Source organism: Chanos chanos, chromosome 5 (genome assembly GCF_902362185.1).
Source record: "Chanos chanos chromosome 5, fChaCha1.1, whole genome shotgun sequence".
Lineage (NCBI taxonomy): Eukaryota > Metazoa > Chordata > Actinopteri > Gonorynchiformes > Chanidae > Chanos > Chanos chanos.
The window spans coordinates 31,887,138-31,898,576 of NC_044499.1; the positions used below are offsets into that span (position 1 = coordinate 31,887,138).

An 11,439-nucleotide genomic window follows, 5' to 3' on the forward strand; every position below is an offset into this window, starting at 1 on the left:
TCAATCCTTTATAATAAATAAGCAGAAAAATACGTATACAAGACATACACAACATCTATCATTTCGCAATAAGGTTGGCTTTAGGAACGGCTAATGTGCATCATAACAAAAAGTAACACGTTTATAGACTCTCTCTCTCTCTCTCTCTCTCTCTCACACACACACACACACACACAGGTATAGCCTATACAAAGACGAACATAAAACACCAGTGCCAACAATCTGTTAGTGGGAGGAAGGAATTCATTGGAAAGAAACACATTTGACTGAGCAGACACTCTGGAAGACGGAGGGACAATATATCAAGTAAAATTTCAAAACACATTTCTTTATCATATCCCTTTAGTAGCAGTGATTGTGATAGTGCCTCATATGTGATAGTGACTTCTGCAGGTGGGCAGACCAGACGGAAGGAGGGTGTGTGTGTACAACGTTAGGAGTTAAGAGCTTTGAGGTTGTAGAGTTCTTGCTATCCCGGCAGCTAGATGCTGTGGCGTGGGCTTCTCTGCAGAGCAGCTGACGCTAAGTCCCTCCGCCTGCATGGCATCCGCTGTAGTGGGTCCAATTGCTCCAAACTGCTCGACCAAGATGAGAAAATGAGAATTAACAACATCATATCGGTTAGCCTTAGTTATTGTACAGTGGGGTTTACTACATATATTACCATGACGATATTGTACACAAATGTTATAAATGCTTAAGTCATAAGGTCAGTTAGCTCTAGTGTCATTAAATTGGTGTAAGTGAGTTATCATTGAGGCTGAGTTGGATGGCCCTTTGGGCTGAGGTATGGGGGACGCTATAGTCATTGTGATGTAAAACATGCTCTTAGCATTTTTAGGCAACTACAGTTTCTGAAATGCAGCAGTCTTAATAAAACAAAATGAATGACTCCGTAAAATGAGCAGACAAAATATCAGTGAAATTCCGTAATGTAACGCTGTTTTGCAGATCGCTAAATTCGCTGTCGAATATAATTTAACCTCACTACATAGCACACAGTATAAACAAACCCCTTTCTGATTACTCATATTCACATCGTATTTACCCAGGTAAATTAAAGCGTGTTAACGTTCCCACTGATTTTCCGGTAATGGATTGTAATGGTTTACAATGTAATTACACTGAAATGGTAAGCCATGTGTATCCTTCAGTGTTCTCAATATGGTGTGCAGTGCATGGAAATGTCTGGAATGCTAATGCGATGTGTTTCAGTTTGTCAAAGACTATGTGTTCATCTTTCCTTTTTGGTACTGAGAAAAAAAAAAGTTATGATACCTGGCACTAGGAACACAAAAGTTGTTTTTGTGTTTTATTTATCTGATTCTGCAGATTTATATAACGTCCATGCATCATATTTAAATCAACAGTAATGAGAAGACCAAGTGAGAGAGTCCCTTCTGGGATCTGACGGCTAGAGAATGAACTTTTTTCCCCAGCTACCTTCAGAATTCAGACAGATTGTGAAACAGATAAATAATATATGAGTATGATCTATTAAAAATGGAACAAAAAAGGAATATTTTAATAAAAGAATCTAAATGTAAAAAAAAAGAAACTGATGGTAGGCATGTGTGAGGGTACCATCACAAGGAATCTTCAGCTGTTCTTTAAAAATCACAGCTGTGCCCTTTATGTGAAGTGTGTGTGTCTGTGTAGTACCTTTATCTGATCCAGCTGCTGCCCTGCCAATCTCCTCACTGTCTCCAGGCAGAATTTGACACCTGAAGGGCTGAAGAAAGTGATGCTTGCTGGAACACCCTGAGAATGTATACACATACAGTGCTGAAGTACATAACAACCATGATATTCTTTTCTTTTTTTTTTGGTCTCTCTGTGAGATGCTGTATACTCCAACACTGATGATGTAGTGTGATATGTAAGAAAACAGAGAAAGAATCACATGGATGTAGCTGTGGTTGTTTAGAGTGTATTAAGATAGAGTTTAAGCACACAGCAAAAAGGCTCTCTCTTATTCCTTTCACGTTTTTATTTCATGTATTTATTCCCTCTTTGTGCTGACAGGAAATAAGTAAAACACAAGATACGAAAACACGTTAATTAACCGACTCTCTCTTTTGTTCAAAAGAAAACTCTGATACAACTGCAAATTGTGTGTGTTTCATGTAACATCTGTCTACCTGCTGGTTAAAATATTCCTGGAGGTTTTTCTCTAGGTCTGGGTGTCGGGCTGTTTGATAGACTGTTAGCGTCTCCAGAGGGATGCCTGAGAGAAATGGAACAAGTGTGGGTAATGCTCTTCTTTTGTGGCAGTGCAATTAGCCAAAGGCCTGTAATTAGTGCTGAGCCAATGGGAATTAGTCACTGGGACTCCAAACAGATCACGGTGCATGGAGAACAGAGGTTACTCAATTACAGACACATGCCTGCACTTCTGCCCTTGACTGGATGGATCCAATAGCATAGTATGCACAACATGCTGTCTGAAATATCTCAAGTGAACAGGGATAAGATTTCTTAAAGGTCCATTATTGATGTCGTGACAAAACGTCCCCTAGATGACCTTTGACTCCAGTGTTTCCAAGTTTCAGCCCTCGGGACATAACGGAACTGCATGTTTTTTATTGCAGCTCAGTATTGAGCCAACCATTCAACTCATCAACTGATCACAATGCCTCTGAATCAGGTGTGTCAGTGTTGGGTCAACAAAATAAAGTTGAGTTCTGAGCAGTTTGCTCCATAGACTGACAATGGGAAACATCGATTCAACTCATTACTGCTGTGGACAGCATAAGCTCCAGCAATAGAAATTCACTTTAAAAGAAAAGGCTGAAAATTTGGTCTTTCCAGCTTCTGAATACAAAACAAAACAGTTTAAAGATTTTTGTCCCCCTAGGTCTGTGTACAAATGTCATTATCTATTTTCAAATCTCTTACCATTTTCCCTCAGTGCAGTTGGTAATACCTCTCTTTTTATAGAACCACAAGGAAAGAAAAGAGGCAGTATTCTGGAATCTTCTCCTATAGTGAAAAACAAAGCACAACAAGCTGACAATGAAATGCACATAATGCCTCATGCTTTGTACATATGTACAATGTTATTACACAACGACAATATGTCCACCAATGTCCTATAAAAGTACTTAAAGATTACAAGTACACATACGGGGCAAAGGGTTTTCATACTTTCAAGGATAAGCTGCGACAATACGTCTGCAGTCCCCGTGTCCTCTCCAAGAGGGTCCAGGCCTAGATCTTGCACTGAAAAATGATACAGAAGTCTCAATATTAGATATCAGTTAGCTATGGATGTCAAATACCACTTAGTAAACCTAAAACACTGAACCAGCAAAACAAAACACATGAAAGGAAACCACTGACAGGCATATTGCCAGAGCTCCAACATTTCACATCAAACTGTTACCAGAAAGGTCCTACAGATGGTCCAGTCAGCTGTAAAAGATTAGTAGCCTGCTCAAGTTGTTGCCAGAGCCGGTGATGTTAATAGTAAACTGTCGCTAGTGTTAAAGTTACAGCTAGCTTTGCCCAAGCGAGAGCTAATCTCTTTCACACTTTTTTTTGCAGCATGCAGGTGCCTGCTACACACAGGGCCACTTCAATTAGCAGCTCATTAGCTAATGCACCAGAGAGGGAAGCAACAGGGACTTGCAAATCCCACCAAGGTGAGACGACACCTCTACAGAAAGGCTTTGTATGTCATAAAGGAGCCTGCGGTCCAGCCTGACACAAAGGAATATGTGGGGCAGTCTATCTAGAAAAAGTCCATTCTCCCCTCTGAGAACATACAGCTTTTTCATCATGTCACTGAAATACATTTATATAGTTTATTTATCTTCAGAATCTATGTTACAATGTCCACATGAAAAACACATGACAAATCATTTTTATATATAAGTGTTAATTGAAAGAAAGAATTAAATCAGATTGCCTGGATAAGTGCTCACTCACTTGTATGGCATTAATATATTAGTTCAGGTGTGGCCAATTCCATTCAAAATTCATAAAATATATGACTGTCCCCATTGCTCTCATGATAAATTCAGAAATTCTTGTGAACTCTCTGATGGGGAGTAAAATGTACAGAGTTATAAATGAACTCTATAACAAAGTTATCAGAAGGTACGGACAGATCGATGGATATCCAAAATGGTCCAAGAATACAGAGTAGAGTGAAAATGATTTGCTACAAATAGAAGGAGTATGTGTGGCTTCACGAGAACTCCAACTAAATAACGCCATCCCTCAAAACAGGATGACAGATCAAGAAAACAATTTCAAGAGAGAAACAGGCCATCATAGAAGGGCTAGTTAAAGTGTTCAAGTCTAAACAATATCACAGAAACACTCTGGAGACACACAGAAGGCTGGAGACTAAAGGGTCTAATTACAAAGGTGCTTTTAACAACTATTAATTCGAGAACTGGAAGTGGTGCGTTTTAATATTGAGTATTAAGTAAACATGTTTTTCAGAATATAACATAATGCTTAGAGCACACGGGAGTGATTACAGGAATGGGTAAAGTTTTTATTTACATGCATGAGGGGCAAACGAGCTGCTAAAACCAAATGGGAAAAGCATTAAAATGGCTGAGGGTTTTCTATGGACACTGCAAAATGGCACTCTACATCTACTGGCAAGTATGTGTACATGTCAAATACCAGAAACACCCTTTAAAAGTGTCTCCTACACTCTTTATTAAATGAAGTAATAACAAGATGCCAAAAAAGTAGTAACAAGCAGATATCAGAGAGATACTGCTTTGCTTTGTCTGAAAGAAAATGAAAACCTTTTCAACTTTGATGCAGTACAACAAATGGAGAAAGATTAACCAACCTAATGAAGCAGTAGCCTTTCCAACCACATATATAGATTTGGCATTCCATTTTTCTTTCACCATGTTCCATTCTGTAAAATAAACATATACATAGCAGATTCAGCAGTTTATATTGTTCCACTCAATATGAACCACTTTGCAAATGGTAATAAGTCAATCTGTGATATTCTGACATGTTCTTTGTCATTGCCGTGTATATTACGAATCTGAGACAGGAAGTTCTCCAACTGCTGGACAATTTTGTGAACCTTTTGTTAAAAGATTGTGACTCAACAACACATTCCAGTTCTATCAATGACTTGAACCTCTGAAACATATAATGACACAATGCTGACACCTAGAGGCTAAAAACTGTAAAAGCAACATAAAACTGGGTTCACTTTCTTAACCTCAATGTCCTTAAAATTGACTGCGCTGTTCAAAGAGCTGACTGCTTTAATAGTGTCACGCCCCACAGAGAATTGACACATTAAGATTGCAACAGCTTTTCTTCACATCTACTTACCATCCCTCATCGGACTGGCTTCTATACTCATTTTCATAGCCTCGACTGCCCTTGGACTTGTAAAAATGAGCCCTCCATGTTTCTCAGGCTGAAAAAGCTGTGTAATAGAATGGCCAATAATTCAAACAGAGCACACAGGACAATATATTGTCAGAAACAAATGTAAAAATGTAAAATAATGCAGGTGTAGAGATGTCTGTGTGCGTGTGTGTGTGTATGAATGAGAGAGAGAGAGAGAGAGATAGAGATAGAGAGTTTACCCTAGAAAGAACTTACCCTCTCTGAAAAGGTGTTCAAAGACACAAACTCAAAAGACAAAACTGGAATCAAGGTGGCCTTCAGTCCAAATGCTGCCAACTCCTGGAAATTTCCAACCAATATGTTAGTTGACATTTATCCAAGTTAAGACATAATTTAAGTGTCAGGTAGAAATGAAGATACAAACTTAGCTGCAGTAACTATGAAATCAAGTCACTAAAATGCAAGATACCGGCAACGTCATGCTAATCTGATGTTACCTTGATGTAAGGGTCAGGACCATTGGTTCCCTCTCTTGGTTCTTTCAGAAGCAGGACGTTCATTTTAATAACGGATTCAGAGCACTGGAAAATGTATGCAAATGGTTGGCGTAAAAATTTGAAGAACGCTTGCCCTTGCACAGAACCACCTTTACGGACTGTCAGATCCGTTCAAGACTTAATTATCAAAAACAAGCTGTTTCAGCTTATGAGAAGACCAAGTTATGACTATGAGTAAGCATTGTTTACGCCCAGTGAATGACAACATGTCAACGACTGATAACAACCAACAAACGTTGGAGTACTGGCAGTTACATTCCCAGCTGTTGTGGTATGACGTTTATATTTTAACACACTAATAAATAGATAAAAAAAGAAACAAACAAATAAATAAATAGATAAATAAATAAATTGTGGTTTTACTGTATGAGGGGAAGGTACTTACACGTTGCCTATAGGGAAATTAAATGCTACGTGTTCATACCACAGTGACGGTTTAATGCAGTAAGTAACAGTTTTACCCACATGCTATCATGTTAGCATGCTTTATAAATTCAGCTAATATTGGGACTTATGGTTGGTTAAGTGTCAGATAAATGTACTGACGATTTCATAAAGAAGATAATATCTTACTTTATAAATGTGCATGGATGACTTGCATGACACTCGTATTCGTTCAGCTGTCTACATAATTACTGTCCCGGAAGTACAACACGGGAACGCCATGCAATTCAAAAACAAGTCGTACCGAGACATGCAGATGAATATTACTGTCAATATCCATTTTAACAACATGATATAATAATTGTTAATAGTACAATTATATGGAACAGATTAATCGAGTTCGACCTTCTTTGAAAAAAACTGTTGACATTGTTAAAGGAGATAATTTTTTCACCCACTTCTCGAAAATGGTATCTTCCAGTCGAACTTTTGTCAAACGACATGGAGGACATTATGGCTCACACGAAGGGGTATTTCTAATTAACAACCGAATGCCTTAGGATCCGTAATGGCAAGTCCAGTAGCTTAGTTTCTCAGCCTGTGATTTTCCTTAGCCACGCCTCAACGTGACCTTTCCCCTTTCCCCAACGTGCGTATTTGATGTGAGGCAGCATGGCTTCATCGGCTAAACGGCGAGCAGTTGGATTGGGTGAAAATCCTGAGGAAAGTGATGGAGACAGCTCAGATGAGGGATTAGTGGAAGAGGGGGATTCAGGAGACGAGGACAGCGAAGAATCAGAGGATGAAGCGATAAACCAGGTAACGGTTGATTGACTGGGCCTCGCTCGCAAGTTAGCAAGCTAGCTTTGCTACACAGCTGTCTATATTCATGCAGAGGAAAATTGTTCTTCCGTTGTTTTGGTGGAAATTGTGGCTACTTGTTCATTTGTTCAATGTGAACTGAAATGAAACACGCTATCGTATCTTGCAAAGTCACTGGTTATTAATTTAATTGCACGTGTAAGCATCAGCTAGTTTACCAAAGCAGGCTGTAATTTAAACGGGATTTAACTATATATGTTATCTTTTTAGGAGGTCGTTGTAGATTTTGAGGCACATACGATATCTGACAACGACTTCGGTGGGATAAAGAAACTCTTACAACAGGTATGTTGAAACACAACTGCATATCTCTCCTAGTAAACCAACGGCATGATGTTCAAGGTACTGAACTGACTGCCGAACATGAGTAACATCTTTATGATTCGTTAAAAATCAAGATAGTTTACTTCTAAAATAAGATGCCGATATGTCTCTATTACATTTCGATAAAGTTTGTCTGAAGATAGGCAATATTTTTCGTGTTTGGCTTCTGTTAAACAGGTTACGCCCACACTGTCAGTGATTGGTGGACTCCTGAAAATTGGCCCAATTTTAGCCTTTGTTTTGACTATATAAATTCGAAATGTTAGTCTGACAAATGCATTGCATTATAACATAAATTTCAGCGACCCAAACTGGAAATGCTTCTGTGTGTTTTCAGTGGTTTGTTTTAATGTGTGGATGTTATGAACTGTATGGAAAAAATAGCGTTTTTACATGTAGCTAATAAGTGTCCAAATCCTCTTGCATGTATTTGTCATCAGTTATTCCTTAAGGCTAAAGTGAACACATCAGAGCTTACTGACATCATTATCCAGCAGAACCATATTGGAAGTGTCATTAAGGTAAGCAGCTTGGTTCATTTTATTACACTCAGTGTGTAAACATACAACATGAGCTCAAAAACCTTCTTAACATAATTGTATTGTCAGTCCATTTTAAAAAGTCTCTTTGTTTTTTGTTTTTTTTGTATGTTTTTTAAATTAGCAAGCAGAGGTGCCTGAGGACAGTGACAGTGACGATGACCTAGATGAAGTGTTTGGTTTTATCACCTTGTTAAATCTCACTGAGAGAAAGGTAAGAGACTGGTCCAATCACATTTAATGATGTTCTATACACACATAATTTGCACTGGTCCTGCCATAATGGGAAAACGTATTGGAGAGAAACACCATTCCCATATAGTACCATCACGAAAGACTTATTCTTGTGTATGGGCCGTAAAACCGCATTAGAGTCAAAGTATCGCCAGAATCTAATAAAACCTCAGGAGAAATGGAACAGAGTGGAAGTCTGTAAGGCCAAAATGAGCCCAATATATCAGATGCTTAAACTGAAACCAGAGCTGCAACATACAGTGATTATTTTGTATATATTCAAAATTTGCAATGGACCTTGCAGTCATATCTTTTTGAAATATGTCAGTGATTTTCTTCCCCTGCAGTGTGTAACTATCGTAAGGATTGCCAGATGATAACAATGTGACTATCATGACCTGTTTTGGCCCCTTTTATTTGTTTATTTATTTATTTATTTTTGGTAGTGGAACTTCTGAATTTGCCAGCTCCACGTAGTTTGACCCTCTGACACACAATGTCTGTCTGTCCCAATTCCTCTGTCTTGCTTAGGTTGTTTGCACGCCTAAAGCTGTTTATGAAATCATCTATTCTGACCTTTTTTTTTTTTTTAATGTGTGTGTGCAGGGCGTGCAGTGTGTTGAACAGATTAAAGAGCTGGTGCTGGAGCAGAGTGAGAAGACATGTCCGCAGAACGTGACCGAGCGTCTGGAGAAGGTTCTAAACGACACAGTCGAGCCAGTGGGACTGCTTCTGAGTGAACGCTTCATCAATGTACCCCCCCAGATCGCTTTGCCCCTGCATAAGCAGCTCCAGTGAGTGACACACACACACACACACACACACACCAGTGCGCCTCATTCACTGGAAAGCTGTGGTCAATAAAGTCCAAGATTCGATTATATGATCGTATTTGCCTTCAGGTCTCTGGCTCCAGTGTTGCAGTGATTCAGATGATCCTGGCTCCTGTAAATAGCCTGTATGAATAAGTATTAATTGTATTAGTTGTAATATGGGTGTTATTCCTGAAGAATATCTGGGTCAGGCTGTGGTGCTTCTAAACCCTAAAGGCAGTAACTATGGGAAGGATAATGCTTATTTATGTCATGAGCTGATGGCTGGAATCAAGAGCACCACTGAATTCATCTTTTTTTTTGCCCAAGTATGGCTTGATTAGATTAAGTTGTTTTTGAAGCGCGAGGGAGAAGGAAGTATGACTATGAGTCTGCTCTAAATGCCCGATTGTGCTGGTGGGAGTCTTGTTTGTGCGGTTTCCATATTAGCAAGCAGCGCTAATACCATCACATGGTCTGCATAATGCTTTTATGTAACCACGCACTCCACATATGGGTCATCTCATAGCAGCAGCAGGACAGCAGCAAGTACAATCCAAATTTCTGATTAGTGTAAGCACTTGGTATTACAAAGAATGAGCACACGCACACACAAATCCTCCCGGTTCCTGAATACTTTTTAAGGTTAGACAGTTTTTAAGGTCGTCGTTTCTGTGACCTATTAAGTTCAAATAAGTTTTCATCCACCAGTTGTACAGTCTGACTATTTTTAATGTACTGTAATGTTTGGGCGAGTTTTCAGATATATTTAATATAGTAAGGCGCTTAATCTAGAGAGTGCCTTTTATCCCCGTCCCTCTTTAGATGTCGTGCTTGTAATTTCATTGGCAACTGAACTGAACTCCATTCCAGTCGTCATGTCTTTTGCTCAGTTTCACTGACCCTCCTAAAGTAATCATTGGCAGCTCGAATCACATGTCCCCTTTGCCACAGATGAAAATGAATGCTCAGTTACAAGTGTGAACACACCCTTGTCTTAATGTCAGTAACGGAATATAGTGTCCAATATATGCCCACTAGCAAAGTGGTATGCGGTAATGTGACCATGTGATCCAGTGGTGGAAACGGTGTATGTTTGTTGATATAGAGAGGAGATGACGGAGGCCCAGAGGACCAATAAGCCTTGTGGAAAGTGCCGCTACATCCTGATGATTAGTAAGACGTGTATGGAGGCATCGAAGAATGCACCTAAAGGAAATTTGATGTTTGTCAACGCCGAGGAGGAGTTCTTCTATGAAGTACTGTCATTCATATGAACATAACAGCATGTTAATTTACAAAATGGAATTAAATTTTGAACTAAATGCTTAGTGCAAAGCATTTTTGTATTGTAATCTGCATGTATTTGATAATCTCGTAAATTTGAATTGCTTTTGGTGTAGTGTTCACACATCACTTATTGCAATAATATACAACGCTTTCCTAGACATAGACTCAAAGAAATACAGACTCTGATTAATCTTAATTAATCTGCTTAATCTTAATGACCCCCCCCCCCCCCCCCCCGTTTCTCTTGCTTGATCAACCTCAGCATGCTGCTGAGAAGTTCAGCTACTCAGTGCAGGAGGAGGCCGACTCGTGTCTGACCGGCAGGTGGTCCTTTAACGACGTGCCCATGAAACCTTACCGCACAGTGATGCTGATTCCAGCGGACAAAACAGGGGCAATCCTGGACAAGCTGAAGGAGTACCTCTCTGTGTGAAGGTCACCATGGAAACCCCTGGAGCTCTCTGTGATCTCTATGGATCATATGTAGTGTATGGACTAAATGAGATCTCCTTTAGAACATGGGAGATCCTTTGACATATTTTGAGGTGTTTCCCTTTGAAACTCAGGAGAAATCATGGAAAGACCCTGTCCCCCCACGTCTTATGTCTCGTGTGACGTGTAAAGTGCAAACAATTCTGGAAGATTCACTCTGTATATTCTTTTAAAGCAGTCGTTGGAATTTAGATGCTTTTTCAGAACCCCCTCTCCACATTAAAAAAAATCCTTCCTGGATCCTTCTACCTCCAAACTCTAAACCAGCTCTGGTTCAGTTCACACCAGTGAAATAATTTATTCTTTCAGATTCAGATCCACATAATGTATATAATACCAGTTGCCCTAAACAACAAAAAAGTTTAAAATAAAAAATTAAACAAACATTTCCCAAACAAGACGTTGTCATCGTATGTACAAGGGTCAAATACAAAATTTGTTAAGTTGCTTACACTGTTTAATATTTACATAAACATCACATAACAGATCAGTAGCATCTTTCTATTAGGACATTAGGTAGGAAACAGCACTGCTGTGAAACGAGTCTGATTTGGCAATTCACAGTTGTTCTATTGTAATCAG

General features: G+C 39.2%; 2 protein-coding genes across 2 annotated transcripts; one reads left to right on the top strand and one right to left on the bottom strand.

Annotated features, from left to right (window-relative positions):
* Positions 1-86: 86 nt before the first annotated feature.
* Positions 87-6,509, bottom strand: uros (uroporphyrinogen III synthase). The gene is made up of 10 exons (XM_030775224.1): positions 6,474-6,509; positions 5,841-5,924; positions 5,599-5,682; positions 5,323-5,419; positions 4,817-4,888; positions 3,148-3,222; positions 2,899-2,982; positions 2,142-2,227; positions 1,663-1,761; positions 87-575 (listed from the first exon to the last, which is right to left on the bottom strand). Exons 1-10 carry the CDS (start codon positions 6,486-6,488, stop codon positions 441-443), a joined length of 831 nt encoding a protein of 276 aa, XP_030631084.1. The 5' UTR covers positions 6,489-6,509; the 3' UTR covers positions 87-440.
* Positions 6,510-6,931: 422 nt separating this feature from the next.
* bccip (BRCA2 and CDKN1A interacting protein) lies at positions 6,932-11,248 on the top strand. The gene is made up of 7 exons (XM_030774266.1): positions 6,932-7,103; positions 7,377-7,451; positions 7,931-8,011; positions 8,154-8,243; positions 8,870-9,057; positions 10,184-10,334; positions 10,628-11,248. The coding sequence occupies exons 1-7, from the start codon at positions 6,957-6,959 to the stop codon at positions 10,796-10,798; spliced, it is 903 nt and encodes a 300-aa protein (XP_030630126.1). The 5' UTR covers positions 6,932-6,956; the 3' UTR covers positions 10,799-11,248.
* Positions 11,249-11,439: the final 191 nt, after the last annotated feature.